Consider the following 17,367-nt stretch of genomic DNA (forward strand, 5'->3'; position numbering starts at 1 on the left):
ATTCTAAAACAAAGAGAGTACTTTTTACTACATGTATATAGCAGCGAGGATCGATTAAATAAAATTTCTAAATTACGATTTACACGAATATAACGACAATGCAAATCTCATCCCCGCTCTCGCAATTTAGGGCGGTGGGGGGAGATCTTCTCCCCCGGTCAGAGTTTCTAGGGCGTGCGCAGGTTCTAGCCCTCAATCCGGGAGATAATATGCGCGCTATTTAGTTCCATTAATAAGTAACATAAAGTGAGGACATAAGACCCGCACTCACCCTACCGAGCCTGGAAAAGAGGGAGTATGTACATCGAGAGCGGAGTACCCCGCAGAGCCGTGAAGTGCAAAATCGTATTCTCTCCGTCCCATAATATAAATTGAGTATTCTTTAACATGGTACGCGCGCCGACCGGACAACAGATATATATAACCGTAGAAGATCCGTGGCTGGCCTCCTCTGGTGAAGTGGATCCCCTGCCTTGCAAGTCAATTGGAAAGTTACCGCTTGTCCCCCACTCTCACTGACAGCAAGATCACTAGATCAGGACAAGAAAAATATTTAAAAGTAGTAGTAGTAGTAGGGTGATAAACTCCACCGCAATGAAGGCATTTCACACCGTGATAAAAATACTCCCCGAAAAAGAGAAGCGAGTCAGCAGAGCCATCAAAGGGCCGGGGCGTGCGCGTGGGCGTCGCGACGACGGTGGAGGTGGTGGAGCACACTGGCAGCCAGCCTCCCTCCTTTCGATCTCAACTTACACCCTCCTCAACGCCAACTCCAGGGCAAGGCAAGGCAGGCGCAGAGGAGGAGAAGAGAACCCTGCACCTTTCCACCTTCCCTCCCCCCCTCCCCTCCGTCTCCCCCACGCGACCGCACGAGGTGCAGGACGGGATCCGTCCGTTGCTTCCCACGGCCGCCTCCGTTCCGTGGACTCCACCGCGCCCGCCGTCCGTCCGTCCGTCCCTGAAAGCAACGCCTGATCGGATTCACTCGGGGGTCGACTGCCGCTGCTCCGCGACGGCCACCGCCGACCTGCCGCAGGTACCGCCGCGACTACTTAGCTCCTGCTCCGCTCCCCGCTCCTCTCTTCTTTCCCCTGCCTCTCGGGCTGTTTGTTTGGTGGTCTCCGCCCCGTCCTACACGCCGTGCGTGAGTGCGTGCGAATGGGGGAGCGGCGGGCTGGGCGAGCCATGCGTCCGATTTGATGCGATTTGGTTCTGGAGAGCTTGGTCAGGTGCGAGGAGGAAGAAAGCCCCGATCTTTCGTCCAGGGCCCGAGAGATTTCCGTTGGGTGGGTGGGTTCTTCTCGGGTTCTGCTCTGATTTGCTGCCCCTGTCAATTGTTTTATTCGATTCGAGTTGACCCGCCATCCTCGTTCAATTTCTGCATAGTACTACTACCACTGCAGTTTTTTCTTGAGATTTTGGAGAATTAAAAGGCTTCTCTTTCTCCGTTTCTCATGCTCCCGCTGCTGCCGTTGCATGCTCCTAGTAGCAGCAATTCAGAAACCCTGCGTGCGATTTCCTGTTTACTGTCTAGATAGCTGACATGAGTCTCAGAGAGATTCAGTTCAGGACACTGAACTTGTTCATCGGCTGCACTAGCACTAGCAGTTTCCATCCAAGCCATGTTTGTCTTCCTACAATAGAATAAGTGAATACCCATTCAAGCCCATGTTGCACCATCTTGGAGATGCTGTGACTTTTTTGTCTCACCCCAAATAAATCCTGCAGATATAATTTACTCTCCTTTCCCTTTCATGTGATCCAGGCAAGGGAATTTTCAAAGGAGAAATCTGAAGAGCACACAAACTTCGTCTCCTGAGCTGAACTCCTGGTCGACGAACCAGAAGCCATGGGGTCAGGGGACTGGTTCAAGACCATCATCAGCAAGAAGAAGTCGAAACGGGGCAAGTCAAAGCACGCAAAGGTACCCCCTCCATGCCTCCACCCACATCAACATGCCCCCTTTCTTTTCTTTACCACTCTCCAGAATCCAAGAAAAATATTATTACCATCAATCTTTAAATTTCCCTTTAACCCAACCTTCCACACCACACCCTGACTCACCCCGGCCCCCTTGCATGCCTTCGAAGCAACCTGAGATGAAAGAAAAAGATGCCATCGGTTTCATTCCACATCATATTCCATCATTATTCAGCAGCGAGGGCCAGGGCAGACAAACTACACCGCTTTGTGCTGCTACAACTTGGTGACTTGTCGCTGTGGCAATCATAATGGAGGAAAGTGAGAAAGCTTTGGTTTGTTTTGCCGGTGGCAATAATGGGAAAGGTGTCATCGATGCTGACTCGTAGCACAGTTTCTCTGTCGAGGGTGGGTGCTGGCTTGGATTTTGGGATGGGAACCATGCCTGCTTGCCTGCGTGCCTTGCAGAGTTTTGGTGAGCTACTGCTATGTGCTATCTGTATCTGACCTTGCCCACTGGCTTCAGGACGTCTGAAATCGTCAGCATAGGTGTTGGACGTGATAAACATCCAAATATTGCTCCTTGGTACTAGATGAGTTATGTCATCTATGTTGATATTTTGTGTGATATGGTTGGGGAAAACTGAAAGCCATGACCATTCTTTGCTATGCAATTAATCAACAACATTTTGGGTCAGATTAAGTTTCTGAATTTTCAGAAACTTGTGTTCCTTAGAAAAGAAGTACCCCGCGAGTTACGGTGTGGATGTACAAATGTCACTTTTGGCCGTTGTTCATTGGACTGGTCTGTGAGAGTAACTTGACTGCTGAAATGGGTCCAGAGAAAAAAGACCGTTGACTGTTGAATTGGTCCTTCGTAGCTTCTTTTTTTCTGCCACGTCGATTTCGATATGCCGATTGGCCTAACATCCCTTGACCCATTCCTTGTGATACAAAATAGGTGGTCTAAATTAGAATGAACTCTGGTACAAATTCGCTGTTCTAGTAAATGCTACTGACTACATTCCATTCTGGTCAACATTGACAATGAAACTTTTTGTTGCAGTTGTATTTGTCATACCAGCTACAGGCATATTATTGGTTTTCACCTGGACATCTGAACATCCTTGGATGGATTAAGCCATAAACATTTACAAAAGATTAAATTGTGCATTCATCCTGACATGCTTCCTTTTACATAGAAGGTTGCTGCGCAACGCAATGGAGCCAACCTGCCGCAGCAAAAGCCCAGCAACGCTCCTTCTTCCAGCAGCGACCCTGAAGACAACGCAGCACTGGAAGACTGGGCAGCTACCCGGATTCAGAACGCGTTTCGGCGCCACAAGGTAATATCGACAATCTACAGCAAAAACTTCATTTCTACTGTTTGATTGAGCGAATAGGTAACATATTGCATTTTCCCTACATAATCATCACTTAAATGCAGGCAAGGAGGACGCTCCGTTGCCTGAGGGGAGTTAAAAGACTGCGCATTGTTGGCCAGAGCAATCCAGTTACCAAGCAGACCAGTGCCACATTGAGCTACATACAGTCTTGGAACAAGCTACAGGCTGAGCTAAGAAACCGGCGTGCTTTCATGGTCACCGAAGGGCGCAACAGGAAGAAGAAGCAAGAGAATCAGGTCAAACTTGACGCGAAACTCCAGAATCTGCAGGTAATTCTCTTTCTTGCGCCAACTCTGTTTCTTCATCAGAAAGTTGCCCATTGGTTAACTTTACTAGGGACAAGAGTATGAGTTCCTTGGCATTTTATCTTGCTCATCGGCATGTTTTTATCAGGTTGCGTGGAATGGAGGCTCGAATACCATGGATGAAATAGTTGCCAGGATACATCTAAGGGAAGAAGCAGCAGTAAAGCGTGAGCGAGCCATGGCATATGCGTTTAACCATCAGGTTCATACTGGCTACTAATTCTCACACCGCAGCACATTATTTTGCAACAGTTCATGCCTAAAGATTGTAACAACTTCCCTTTTGCAGTGGAGGGCAAAGTCTGCCACAAGCCAAGGAAATTTCAACTATGGGGTCGGGAACGGTGGCTGGGGCTGGAGCTGGATGGACCGCTGGATCGCTGCACGGCCATGGGAGCCCCGATCCATGGTCACTCCTGAAAACCCGAAGAAGGGACAATCAAAGAAAGACAACACCAGCACAAACCAGTCAGCTCTGAAATTACAAGGTGCAATCAGTCTAAGCAACAACACCAGTGACCGGAAAGTTCCCAAGAAGAAGTCATCTCCCTCTCCTGATAAGAAGAAACCGGTAGCGAAAACGGAGCAGAAACCAGTAGCGAAAACAGAGCAGAAACCAAAGGCGGCAGGCCCTCCCAAGGCGAAGTCGAAGGACATGAAGAGGAACCAAGAGAAGCAGCAACAACCCGCGGTTCCTGCGATCACTGCTTGAAACCCGCGGCGAAAAGGTTACCGGACGCTGTATGATACATCCTGTGAAGTTTCTCTTTTCTTTTACACTCTTATGTGGTTTGTCTCTTACATTGCTGTTTTATCGGAACAAGAAGTGACCAATGTAGAATGTGTTTGGTTTGCGCGATTGCACACATACCTAATGAGAGTGGTTTTTGGTTAGGACTAGGATCTCTACTGTGCGCATTGTATGCGGGTGTGTAATATGATGCCATCTCTGTCTGCTGGGCTGAAATGGTTCTGTCGGAACAAAAATTCAAGTTCCATCTCTGTTCCTGACAAAATTTTAACTTCTTGGTTCTAAGTGTGTAACATATTGTTCTAGGTGATCGACCATATATCAGACAAAGGACTGAAGGTGCCGGGGACATGATTTTTCTGATAAACCTTTGCTAAGCAACACAAGTCTTCAAATTCAAACTGCATCTACTTCCACATTCTCATATAATCTGACTAAACCAGCTTGTGTATACCTAGAGCATTTGGAATTTTCTCTTCTTTCCATGTTTTGCACAGTTTCCAGAGCGCGCCGGTGAGGCACCGACCCCAGGGAAGAACCACCGCCCAGCTTTGTACTTCCCCGGCGAACCACCGACGGGGCGTTGAAACAGCACCTTCTGCTCCTCCATGGAATACACGCCCCAAATGCTGTTGCTGTAGGAATGCTTGTCGAGCTCGCTCACAAAGTAGATGCAGTTGGCCCTGCACCCCGGCGTCTCGGATGCGCGCACCGCCAACGATGATTGCTCGCTCACGAACAGCGCCCGGTCATCGGCGAGCCTCTCCACTTTCACCCACCGTGTCACCTTGACATCCAGCATGTACACCTCGAAGCCACCGACGGATTTGGGGCATCCGGGTTCTTGTGGTGCGAGCACCATACCAACGAACATGACCTCCCCTTCTGACACGAGCAGGTGGTTGTTGGTGTCGCGCAGGTAGGTGTACCCAGGGATCGAGGAGTACTGCTTGAGAATGCTCGGCGCACGGAGCCTCTTCAGCCCCCATGGCAGCGGCCCACGCGAAAACATGTTTCAGAGCCTATGCACCCGGGTACTCCTTATCCAACCACTCATTCCTGCATCACCATTCATGCAAATAATTTTCTCTTTTTTGTTTTTCTTATATAGAACATGTATTTGTACTTCAACTTTGCAGCACCAAACTTAAGAGGTTTAAGAATTACTTTAAAGGGTGGGGGTCCAATAAGTATGGTCATGACAAGAGAAGGAAAGAAGAGCTCAGGTTGGAGTTAGCCTTATTGGAAGAATTGGAAGAAAATGGCCCCCTATCCTCTGAGATGTACAGTAACAAAATGGATATTAGTATGGAACTGCATGAGCTTTTGGTGAACGAAGAGATCTTTTGGTTGCAGCAATCTCATGAAAGATGGCTGCTGAAAGGGGATCTCAATACTGACTACTATCATAAGATTGCGAACGGGCGTAAAAGGAAAAACACGATCCATTCCCTGAAAGTTGGGGATGTGGAAATAGAAGGGACTAGTAATCTGATTGCTCATGCAACAGAGTACTACAAAAACCTTTTCGGACCTGCACCCGGCAATGAGTTCCATATGGATCCTGATACTTGGACCATTAATGAAAAACTTGATGAGGAGCATAATGCTGATTTCTGTCGGGTCTTTACGGAGACTGAAGTTAAGGAAGCTCTGTTTGCTATGGCACACAATAGAGCACCCGGGCCGGACAACATTCCTGTAGAATTCTATCAGGTGTGTTGGGATATCGTGAAGGATGATATTATGCTCCTGTTTGAACACTTTCATAAAGGGGAATTGGACGTACAGCGCCTTAACTATGGAGTGATTACTCTTCTCCCCAAAACCGCGGGCGCAGACAAGATTCAACAGTTCCGGCCGATTTGCCTCCTGAGATGTCCGTACAAACTTATCACTAAGGTCCTAGATAGGCGAGTTGAAAAATATGCTGATAAGCTCATAAATAGGGCCCAGAACGCTTTCGTGAAAAAAAGGAACATCATGGACGGGGTGATGTCTCTGCATGAAATTCTTAACTATACTCACGTGAAAAAGAGAGTGGGGGTGATTCTGAAACTTGATTTTGAGAAGGCTTACGACAAAGTAAACTGGGATTTTATTCTTGAGTGTCATAAGCTCCGAGGCTTTAACGAAAAATGGTGCGGGTGGATTAGAAGTATCCTGCACAATGGGACTGTGAGCATTAAGTTGAATAACCAAGTTGGCCCTTACTTTCAAAGTGCGAAAGGGGTCCGGCAAGGTGACCCCCATTCCCCTTTCCTGTTCAATTTAGCTGTGGACTGTTTGGCTAAAATGATTACAAATGCCCAAAAAAGTGGCCTGATAGTGGGGCTGGCCGCTGATTTAATTCCTAATGGAGTAGCAGTTCTTCAGTATGCGGACGACACCATCATATGCCCGGAGCATGACATAGACAAAGCTGTTAACTTGAAAATGCTTCTCCATATATTTGAGTTGATGTCTGGTCTTAAGGTGAACTTCCAGAAAAGTGAGATCCTCACTGTGGGAGGCGATGATAATATAGTGAAAATGTATGCAGACCTATTTTGTTGCGAAGTGGGCAGTTTCCCCATTAAATATCTAGGGATGCCTGTCAGCTATACCAACCTTAGAAATTCAGATTGGGAATTCATTGTTACGAAATATATGAAAAAATTTGAAGCCTGGATAGGCAATGCAGCTTCGATGGGGGGGAGGCTGACCTTACTGGACTCGGTAGTCACTCAACTATCCTTATATCATATGTCTATGTGGCTCATGAATAAAACTTTCATTGAGCGCTTAGACAAACACAGAAGAAGGTTTTTCTGGCAAGGTTGCAATAAGAAGAGGAGGTACCATCTGGTTAGATGGGATAGGATCTGCAGATCCAGAGATAAGGGTGGCCTGGGTGTAAAGGATTTACACAAGCAGAATGTTAGTTTGATGGTCAAATGGTGGTGGAAACTAGAGACCCAAACGGGTATGTGGCAAGATATTGTTCGGGCGCGTTACCTGACTAATAAATCTGTGGCGTCGGTAAAGCCCAGATTTTCTGATTCCCCCTGTTGGAAAGCCCTGCTTAAAGTCAAAGATATCTATTTGGTAGGTAGGAAAATTCATTTGGAATCTGGTGACCTTGTTAGAGTCTGGAAAGATTCCATAGACGGATTGAGTCCTTTTCAGACCCTCTACCCTTCGCTGTTTGAGATCTGCAATAATCAGGATTGCACTATTGATAGTTTCAAGTCTGTGGACGTCCACTCTTTCTTTAGAAGAAGACTCACCCCTGAATTATCTCGTCAATGGGAGGAAATAAACAAAATGATCAATAATATCCAGTTGAGTCAAGGTGTGGACAGGGTCTACTGGGGGCTTAATAGCAATGGCAAATTCTCCACCAAATCTGTGTATAAATGGCTTGAAAACCCTCTTAGTGGTTGCCATTATAGATGGATTTGGAGAGCCAAGATCCCTCTCAAAATCAAAATCTTCATGTGGCAACTGTCCCAGGACGCTGTGCTCACTAGACAAGTAATGAGAACGAGGAAATGGACTGGGAATCCCACATGTTCTTTCTGTAATGAGTTGGAAAACTCCCAACATCTGTTTTTTACTTGCCCTGTTGCTAAAGTGATCTGGAGATGCGTTGGGATGGTTCTGGGTACTGAGATGTGCCCGAATAGCTACTGGCAATATTTTGCTTGGTGCCACACTTTTCTTCCTGATGGACAAAAGTACTATACAATGGGCTTGGTTGCTGCTTGCTGGGCCATTTGGCTAGCTCGAAATCGAGCTACATTCAAAAAAAAGTTTATCAAAACGCCTTTTGAGATTGTTTTCTCCATGTGTTCTTTCCTAATGTACTGGACAGGACTGCAGGAAGAGGAGGGCGCCAAGGAGCTGCGAAGCGGTGCTGAGATGATCAGGTCGAGCATGATGCGCATGATGGAGATGTGCAATGCGGCGAGGGTGGCGATCGGAGGAGATTGAAGGGCTACAATATCTCGTTGGCTGGAGCTGGGCGACCGTACGATCATGTGGTGGTGTTTTGGTTCTTTTGCGAATGTCTCATGTCTCGGTCTGTAGCTTAAAACTTATGGGTGTTTGCCGTGGATATTCGGTGTTGTCTAGGTTTTCGCCCCATGACATTCGTTTCGATGGCGGGCGAATGTAGTGGGTTTCCTAGCAGTGCCCGGACTCGCTTTACCTCTTTCCCTCCTCCTGACATGTTTCTGAACTCTGTATTTCCGTTCAATAGCAATGGAAAGGGGTATAGCCCGGTTCGAAAAAAAAACTTTGCAGCACCACAAAGCTTTCTATGTAGAATGTGGGATAAAACTTACAGATTTTTTGGTCCAACATAAATATACAAAATGAGATTTGTTTGATTAAAAAAATACATATTTATGTCGGACAAAAAAATCTGAAAGTTTCATCTCACATTCTAGTTACAAAGTTATGTTGTACTGCAAAGTTTGAAGTTCAAGACATGTTTTATATGAGAGGAACAAAAAAGAGAAAATTCCATGTAATAAGGTAGTTGTGTAGCACATATCTCAAAGTAACATTGGAGTGCTAGGATAGTGAGGCCCGGGTGCATAAGCTCACAAAATCTGCATTCGCGGCCCACGCCGGTCGACAATGTAGGTGAAGTCGTTGTAATCCATGGCGTAGAAGGTGCCGCCGGCGTAGTCCGCAAGGCGGATAGCGTCGCAGCCTCTGAACACTTCAGGCTAGAGGAGCTTCTCCTCGAACCACCGCTCCTCCTCGCACCACAGCAGAGAGACACTCCCAAAACACTCGGTAACGAACAACGCGTTGGCGCCAGCAGCGACCCTCAGCTGGGGTTCCACCTCAAACCTTCGCCGGGGGCCATACATCTCGATGCTCTGGAGCGTGCCGGTAATGGGGTTGACGATGACGACGCGGTTGTCCTCCACGAACGAGAAGTCGCCGCAGGGTAAGGCGCCAGACAACTCTATATCGCCCATCGCGTGGCTGAACGCGGCGGGCAAGCGGGCTGGCATCACCGGCGCCGGCGACTCCTCTTGGTCGATCAGCAAGGAGAAGATGGCACCGCGGTGATGCTGCTGGGTCGAGCAGGTACTGCTTGTGGGCCCGAGCAGGACCTTGAGCGCCAACAGGTGCGGGGTGGGCCGCGCGAGCCGCTCGGAGACGGTCGCCGCCCAGGACCTGCAGAGGGCGGCCAAGCGCACCGACTCTAGCGGGCTGATGCGGCAGAGAATCTCCTCCGTGAGGTGGAAAGGAAGGCCGCCGATGGTTCCGCTCGCCGCATCGCCATCGGCGGGTTCGTGCTGTAAATTGGGTTGGAAGCGTTGAACCCTTTGTCTCCGGCCGCATGTTTATATATAATGGCTATGCCTTGGAGTACAAGAAGAGATTAAGAAGATCAATCTCAGGTGGTTCGGTACAGGAGGTTAACGAGGAGAGGAAAGAAAGGAGATAGAGATAGATTACAATTTGAATAAAACTATCCTATACATATTCTAACACTCCCCCTCAATCTAAACCTCATGAACTTCGACCAAGGTTGAGATTGTACTTGAACTCATCTAACTTCCTCATAGTGAGAGGCTTTGTGAATCCATCAGCAAGTTGATCTCCAGTAGGAATGAACTGAATTTCGAGGAGCTTTCTAGCTACTCTTTCTCTGACAAAGTGAAATCAACTTCAATATGCTTTGTGCGTGCATGAAAAATAGGATTAGCTGACACATAGGTTGCACCAATATTATCACACCACAATCTGGCTGCTTTTGGAGTCTTAATTCCAAGTTCATAAAGCAATGTCTGTATCCACATTACTTCAGCTGTGGCATTTGCCAAAGCTTTGTATTCAGCCTCAGTACTTGATCTAGAGACTGTAGTCTGCTTTCTTGCACTCCATGACACAAGATTGGATCCCAGAAATACAGCAAATCCACCAGTTGACCTTCTATCATCAATACATCCTGCCCAGTCTTCATCAGAGTAGGCAGTAACAAGCATAGAAGAAGACTTAGTAATTTGAAGTCCAAGTCCCTCTGAAAACTGAAGGTACCTCAAAATCCTCTTAACTGCAGTCCAATGAGTAGTGCTAGGAGCATGTAAATACTGACATACCTTGTTGACAGCATAAGAAATATCAGGGCGTGTAAGTGTCAAATATTGCAATGCACCCACAACACTCCTCTAGTTTGTTGCATCCTCTGACCCAAGTGGCTCTCCACTTTCAATAGAGAGTTTTTCAGAAGTTGAGATAGGTGTACTCACAGGTTTACATTTTTCCAAACCTACTCTCCTGAGTATGTCAGCTGTGTATTTTCCCTGTGTCAGAAGTATACCATCTCTTATCTGTTTGACCTCAATACCAAGAAAATAATGAAGATCTCCCAAGTCCTTGAGGGCAAATTCTAACTTAAGATCCTTAAGCAAACAAGTGGTGGCACTTGAACTCGAGCTAGCAACAATAATATCATCAACATAAACCAGCACAAAAATAGTCACATTTCCTTTATTGTAAAAGAACAAGGATGTGTCTGCTTTGGATGGTACAAATCCAAGTTGTTGTAGTTGCATGCTCAATCGTGAATACCAAGCTCTTGGCGCCTGTTTTAAACCATATAGAGCTTTATCCAACTTACAAACATAATGTGGTGTACCTTTATTTTCATAACCTGGTGGCTGCTGCATGAACACCTCCTCAAGAACACCATGAAGAAACGCATTCTGAACATCTAGCTGTCTTAAGCTCCAAACTCTGGAAACATCAATGGACAAGACAAGTCGAATTGTGGCTGATTTAACAACTGGACTAAAAGTATCCTCATAGTCAATCCCAAACCTTTGCTTAAAACCTTTAGCAACTAATCTAGCCTTGTACCTGTCTATGCTTCAATCTGACTTCCTTTTTATCTTGTACACCCATTTACAATCAATAACATTCATTCCACTTTTTGATGGTACTAGGTGCCATGTTTTATTTTTCATAAGTGCATCATACTCACTATCCATGGCCTCTTTCCAATCTTTGTGAGCAAGGGCATCAGCAAGATTAACTGGTTCACCAGTAGTAGTGAGAAAAGCACGTTTTTTATCATACCTAATGGTGCCATCTTTGTATTCCTTTTCCTTGGTAATACTTGATTGTGACCGTGTGTGATGCCGAGGAACAATTTGTGCAGTAGAAGAGGCGTCCACAGAAGATCCAGCGTCCTGTACACGTCCAGCAGCCACGGGATCGCGCGCCGCCACGGGATCGCGCACTGTCTCTTCTGCAGACAGAATCGGCCTCGGGATTGATCCACCAGCAGAAGCAGGCTGCGTGTCGCTTGAGGACTCCACACGGGTGGACGTGCACATCGGGGCCCATGGGCTGGACCCAGCCGCGGTCGCCCGGTCGGGCGGCTGGTCGGCCACCCCCGCGGACCGTGGGCTCGTGGCAAGCGGGGATTCGCCTCCAGCCCCGCCTACGCTGGTGGGCTCCGCGCGGTCACTATCGGACACCGGGTCGCGCGCCGTCTCCGCATGCAGGTGGACAGGATCCTCCTCGGATCGTGCGCCAATGATTGCGCTGGCGCTGGCGCCAGGATTCGCCTGGGATCGCGCGCCAGATCGCCTGCTGCCGCCAGAATCCTCCTTGTGATCAGCAACACCTGTATTGTCTGTTTCTGGACACATAAAATCATGAGCTGCATTTGTACATACATCATTAGGGCTGCAATTTTCTGCGGATTTGTTCACATGGTCAGCTACAAATAATTCACCCCCGTGATCAGATAGTGTGTCAAGATCCGTAAGAAGTGCTATTTCAGCACGGAGAAGAGCGCCTGCGTTGGGATGAAGCTTGGCAAACGGAAAGAGAGTTTTATCAAAAATTACATCTCGAGAAATATATATACGTCTGGTGGAAATTTCTAGGCACTTGTATCCCTTGTGTAGATTACTATAGCCTAGAAAAACACATTGAGTGGAACGAAATTCAAGTTTGTGATGATTATACGGACGTAAGTTGGGGTAACAAGCACACCCAAAAGTTTTGAGAGAGTTGTAGTCTGGTTTTTGATGGTAGAGACGTTTCAAAGGAGTGGAGTTGCCAATAACTTTACTTGGAAGACGATTAATGAGATATGTTGCTGTAATAAAAGCTTCATCCCAATATTTTAGAGGCATAGACGCATGAGCAAGTAGAGAGAGTCCAACTTCAACAATGTGGCGGTGTTTGCGCTCGGCAGAACCGTTCTGTTGATGAGCATGAGGACAAGACACACGGTGCTGAATTCCTATGCTACGGAAGAAAGAGTTGAGTTTTTCGTACTCCCCTCCCCAGTCACTTTGGACTGTTAGAATTTTTCTGTTAAAGTGTCTTTCAACCAGTTTCTGAAATTCTTGAAAGACAGAGAAAACCTCAGATTTATATTTGAGTAAATAAATCCAAGTGAACTTGCTATAATCATCAATAAAACTAACATAGTATTTATTTTTTCCAAAGGAATCTCTTGCATGACCCCATACATCACTGAAAATAAGCTCTAAAGGAGCATGAGACACACTATTTAACTTGGGATAAGGAAGTTGGTGGCTCTTGGCACACTGACAAGCTTCACAAACTGACTCACTATTTTGACTATGTGACAAAGAAAGTTTGTCTTTATTGACTACTTGTTTAACTATGATTGATGATGGGTGTCCTAATCTTTGATGCCACCTTTCCAAGGAGGGTTTAGTGGCAGAATAAACTTGACGCCGATTGCGACTGAGTGCTCCGGATGTAATGGGGTAGAGCCCTCCAACGCATCTACCGTGATGAAGAAGTTCCCTCGTTGCCCGGTCCTTTATAAAAAAGTAACGAGGGTGAGTTTCAAAGAAGACGTTATTGTCAGTGGCTAGACGAGACATGGATGCAAGATTTTTATCAGCTTGTGGGACATCAAGAACGTCTTTAAGAACTAGATCACGTTTAAGGTTGGGGGAATTAATGTAAGCTTGTCCAATGTGACAAATATCCATACCTCCACCACTTGCCGCAGTGTGAATCCGATCGCCACCATGGTATCTCTCACGAAGTGCAAGTTTCTCTAACTCGCTGGTGACATGATCTGTTGCACCCGAGTCCACGTACCAGACGCCGTCTCCTCCTCCTTCTTCACGTATGGCAGCAACAACATGACGAGCGTCGGGGACGAAGTCTTCATCATACCTGTGCCAACAGTCCATGACCTCATGGCCTGACTTTTTGCACAGCTGACAATGAGGGCGGCGATTTGAGGAGGAGCGGCGGCTGTTGTTGTTGTTGAAGCCGCCACCTCCGGAGTTGTTGCCACCACCAGAATGAGCACCCTCGCCCTGGTAGTTGCCGCGGCCGCGTCCGCCGCCGTTGGAGCTGCGGTTCTGTCCCTGGTGACCGCGCCCACGGTCGCGCCCGTGAGCCGCCGAGTTGACGGAGGACTGCCTGATGTTGGTGCTATGGAGGAGGGTGAGGCGAGCATCAAAGCTCAAGAGCTGGTTGTACAGCTCCTGAACCGAGACCGGCTCAACCCTAGCAGACAGAGCGGACACGACTGGATTGTAGTCCAGATCGAGGCCAGCCATGATCTTGGAGACTATCTCTGGATCGGGAAGAGGAACTCCGGTGCAGCATGCAACTTCACCTGTAAGGGTTTTAATTTTGCCAAGATGTTCTGCCATGGACATGTTACCTTTCTTCAAGTTTGTGAGCTCGATGCGGGTGTTGATGGCCTGACTCTAGCTCTGGGCGGCGAACATGGCGTTGATGGCGCTCCAGACCTCTGCTGGCGTCTGGAGGGTGGCAACTTGAGAGAGAATCTCACGGGACAAAGATCCCATCAGATATCCCTGGAGTTGCTGCTGCTGCGTGTACCAGAGGGTTCGGGCGAAGTTGATGATCTGTTCGTCTTTTCCATCTTTGGTGATGGTGAGGGTGGCCGGTGGTTCCTGGCTCGTCCCATCAAGGTGGCGCTCCATCTGTGCGTCTCGGATTTGCGGGAGCACGACGGCCTTCCATAAGAGGAAGTTTCCCCTTGTTAGCTTCTCCTGTGGGGGCGGTCCGAGAGGAATAGAGCTGCTGCTAGATGATGATGCGAAGGTAGAGGCCGTGGAGGAGGAAAGCGCGCTCGTCGTGGAAGATAGGGCTGCGGAGGAGGACATGATCTCGGCCGCGGGAAGGTAGCTAGATGCGATCTTCGATCTAAGAGGAAGATGCTCTGATTACCATGTAAATTGGGGTGGAAGCGTTGAACCCTTTGTCTCGGGCCGCATGTTCATATATAATGGCTATGCCTTGGAGTACAAGAAGAGATCAAGAAGATTGATCTCAGGTGGTTCGGTACAGGAGGTTAACGAGGAGAGGAAAGAAAGGAGATAGAGATAGATTACAATTTGAATGAAACTGTCCTATGTTGGTGAACGTAGTAATTTCAAAAAAATTCCTACGCACACGCAAGATCATGGTGATGCATAGCAACGAGAGGGGAGAGTGCGATCTACGTACCCTTGTAGATCGACAACGGAAGCGTTTGGTTGATGTAGTCGTACGTCTCCACGGCCCGACCGATCAAGCACCGAAACTACGGCACCTCCGAGTTCTAGCACACGTTCAGCTCGATGACGATCCCCGGACTCCGATCCAGCAAAGTGTCGGGGAAGAGTTCCGTCAGCACGACGGCGTGGTGACGATCTTGATGTACTACTGTCGCAGGGCTTCGCCTAAGCACCGCTACAACATTATCGAGGACTATGGTGGCAGGGGGCGCCGCACACGGCTAAGAATATGATCACGTGGATCAACGTGTGTCCCTAGGGGGTGCCTCTGCCTCCATATATAAAGGCTCAAAGGGGGGGGGGGTGCGGCCGGCCAGGAGAGGCGCGCCAGGAGGAGTCCTACTCCCTCTGGGAGTAGGACTTCCCCCCCTTTCCTAGTTGGAATAGGATTCGCAGAGGGGGGAGAAGAGGAAGGGGGGCCGGCCCCCTCTCCTTGTCCTATTCGGACCAAGGGAGGGGAGGGGCGCGCGGCCCATCTCTGGCTACCTCTCCTCTCTTCCACTAAGGCCCACTAAGGCCCATATAGCTCCCGGGGGGGTTCCGGTAACCTCCCGGTACTCCGGTAAAATCCCGATTTCACCCGGAACACTTCCGATATCCAAACATAGGCTTCCAATATATCAATCTTTATGTCTCGACCATTTCGAGACTCCTCGTCATGCCCGTGATCACATCCGGGACTCTGAACAACCTTCGGTACATCAAAACGTATAAACTCATAATATAACTGTCATCGAAACCTTAAGCGTGCGGACCCTACGGGTTCGAGAACAATGTAGACATGACCGAGACACGTCTCCGGTCAATAACCAATAGCGGGACCTGGATGCCCATATTGGCTCCTACATATTCTACGAAGATCTTTATCGGTCAGACCGCATGACAACATACGTTGTTCCCTTTGTCATCGGTATGTTACTTGCCCGAGATTCGATCGTCGGTATCCAATACCTAGTTCAATCTCGTTACCGGCAAGTCTCTTTACTCGTTCCGTAATACATCATCCCGCAACTAACTCATTAGTTGCAATGCTTGCAAGGCTTAAGTGATGTGCATTACCGAGAGGGCCCAGAGATACCTCTCCGACATTCGGAGTGACAAATCCTAATCTCAAAATACGCCAACCCAACATGTACCTTTGGAGACACCTGTAGAGCTCCTTTATAATCACCCAGTTACGTTGTGACGTTTGGTAGCACACAAAGTGTTCCTCCGGCAAACGGGAGTTGCATAATCTCATAGTCATAGGAACATGTATAAGTCATGAAGAAAGCAATAGCAACATACTAAACGATCGGGTGCTAAGCTAATGGAATGGGTCATGTCAATCAGATCATTCAACTAATGATGTGATCCCGTTAATCAAATAACAACTCTTTGTCCATGGTTAGGAAACATAACCATCTTTGATTAACGAGCTAGTCAAGTAGAGGCATACTAGTGACACTCTGTTTTGTCTATGTATTCACACATGTATTATGTTTCCGGTTAATACAATTCTAGCATGAATAATAAACTTTTATCATGATATAAGGAAATAAATAATAACTTTATTATTGCCTCTAGGGCATATTTCCTTCAGTCTCCCACTTGCACTAGAGTCAATAATCTAGATTACACAGTAATGATTCTAACACCCATGGAGCTTTGGTGCTGATCATGTTTTGCTCGTGGAAGAGGCTTAGTCAACGGGTCTGCTACATTCAGCTCCGTATGTATCTTGCAAATCTCTATGTCTCCCACCTGGACTAGATCCCGGGTGGAATTGAAGCGTCTCTTGATGTGTTTGGTTCTCTTGTGAAATCTGGATTCCTTTGCCAAGGCAATTGCACCAGTATTGTCACAAAAGATTTTCATTGGACCCGATGCACTAGGTATGACACCTAGATCGGATATGAACTCCTTCATCCAGACTCCTTCGTTTGCTGCTTCCGAAGCAGCTATGTACTCCGCTTCACATGTAGATCCCGCCACGACGCTTTGTTTAGAACTGCACCAACTGACAGCTCCACCGTTTAATGTAAATACGTATCCGGTTTGCGATTTAGAATCGTCCGGATCAGTGTCAAAGCTTGCATCAACGTAACCGTTTACGATGAGCTCTTTGTCACCTCCATATACGAGAAACATATCCTTAGTCCTTTTTAGGTACTTTAGGATGTTCTTGACCGCTGTCCAGTGATCCACTCCTGAATTACTTTGGTACCTCCCTGCTAAACTTATAGCAAGGCACACATCAGGTCTGGTACACAACATTGCATACATGATAGAGCCTATGGCTGAAGCATAAGGAACATCTTTCATTTTCTCTCTATCTTCTGCAGTGGTCGGGCATTGAGTCTGACTCAACTTCACACCTTGTAACATAGGCAAGAACCCTTTCTTTGCTTGATCCATTTTGAACTTCTTCAAAATCTTGTCAAGGTATGTGCTTTGTGAAA

The 17,367-nt window shown here is 47.5% G+C and overlaps 3 protein-coding genes across 8 annotated transcripts; 1 reads left to right on the plus strand and 2 right to left on the minus strand.

The window, feature by feature from the left end:
• Window positions 1-652: 652 nt before the first annotated feature.
• LOC125520079 (protein IQ-DOMAIN 9) lies at window positions 653-4,525 on the plus strand. 6 transcript variants are annotated; one of them, XM_048684882.2, is made up of 6 exons: window positions 653-1,036; window positions 1,766-1,924; window positions 3,126-3,266; window positions 3,368-3,595; window positions 3,720-3,833; window positions 3,921-4,525. In XM_048684882.2, the coding sequence occupies exons 2-6, from the start codon at window positions 1,850-1,852 to the stop codon at window positions 4,341-4,343; spliced, it is 981 nt and encodes a 326-aa protein (XP_048540839.1). In that variant the 5' UTR covers window positions 653-1,036; window positions 1,766-1,849; the 3' UTR covers window positions 4,344-4,525. The 6 variants fall into 6 exon arrangements, with proteins under 6 accessions (XP_048540839.1, XP_048540836.1, XP_048540837.1 ...); XM_048684879.2 differs by having other exon boundaries at window positions 654-1,036; window positions 3,123-3,266; XM_048684880.2 differs by lacking the exon at window positions 653-1,036 and adding an exon at window positions 1,087-1,286 and having other exon boundaries at window positions 3,123-3,266.
• Window positions 4,410-5,394, minus strand: LOC147958094 (uncharacterized). Its single transcript, XM_087531951.1, has one exon. The coding sequence runs from the start codon at window positions 5,392-5,394 to the stop codon at window positions 4,837-4,839; it is 558 nt and encodes a 185-aa protein (XP_087388077.1). The 3' UTR covers window positions 4,410-4,836.
• A 3,706-nt stretch (window positions 5,395-9,100) lies between these two features.
• On the minus strand, window positions 9,101-14,059 carry LOC147958095 (uncharacterized). Its single transcript, XM_087531952.1, has 5 exons — window positions 13,378-14,059; window positions 11,271-12,093; window positions 11,029-11,126; window positions 10,193-10,443; window positions 9,101-9,682 (listed from the first exon to the last, which is right to left on the minus strand). The coding sequence occupies exons 1-5, from the start codon at window positions 14,057-14,059 to the stop codon at window positions 9,101-9,103; spliced, it is 2,436 nt and encodes an 811-aa protein (XP_087388078.1).
• Between the last annotated feature and the right edge of the window lie 3,308 nt (window positions 14,060-17,367).

Source organism: Triticum urartu, chromosome 7A (genome assembly GCF_056163025.1).
Source record: "Triticum urartu cultivar PI428250 chromosome 7A, HENAU_Tu73, whole genome shotgun sequence".
Taxonomy (NCBI): domain Eukaryota; kingdom Viridiplantae; phylum Streptophyta; class Magnoliopsida; order Poales; family Poaceae; genus Triticum; species Triticum urartu.

Bases quoted from the DNA above. Each gene is read 5' to 3' on its own strand.
- LOC147958095 (XM_087531952.1), bottom strand. From the start codon at position 14,059: ATGTCCATGGCAGAACATCTTGGCAAAATTAAAACCCTTACAGGTGAA. The intron at 12,094-13,377 runs GTATGGATATTT...ACAAATCCGCAG, and splicing joins CACTGCGGCAAGTGGTGGAG to AAAATTGCAGCCCTAATGAT. The intron at 10,444-11,028 runs GTACACCACATT...ATTGGACTGCAG, and splicing joins ACCAGGTTATGAAAATAAAG to TTAAGAGGATTTTGAGGTAC.
- LOC125520079 (XM_048684879.2), top strand. From the start codon at position 1,850: ATGGGGTCAGGGGACTGGTTCAAGACCATCATCAGCAAGAAGAAGTCG. The intron at 1,925-3,122 runs GTACCCCCTCCA...CCTTTTACATAG, and splicing joins GCAAGTCAAAGCACGCAAAG to AAGGTTGCTGCGCAACGCAA. The intron at 3,596-3,719 runs GTAATTCTCTTT...TGTTTTTATCAG, and splicing joins CGAAACTCCAGAATCTGCAG to GTTGCGTGGAATGGAGGCTC.
- LOC147958094 (XM_087531951.1), bottom strand. From the start codon at position 5,394: ATGTTTTCGCGTGGGCCGCTGCCATGGGGGCTGAAGAGGCTCCGTGCG.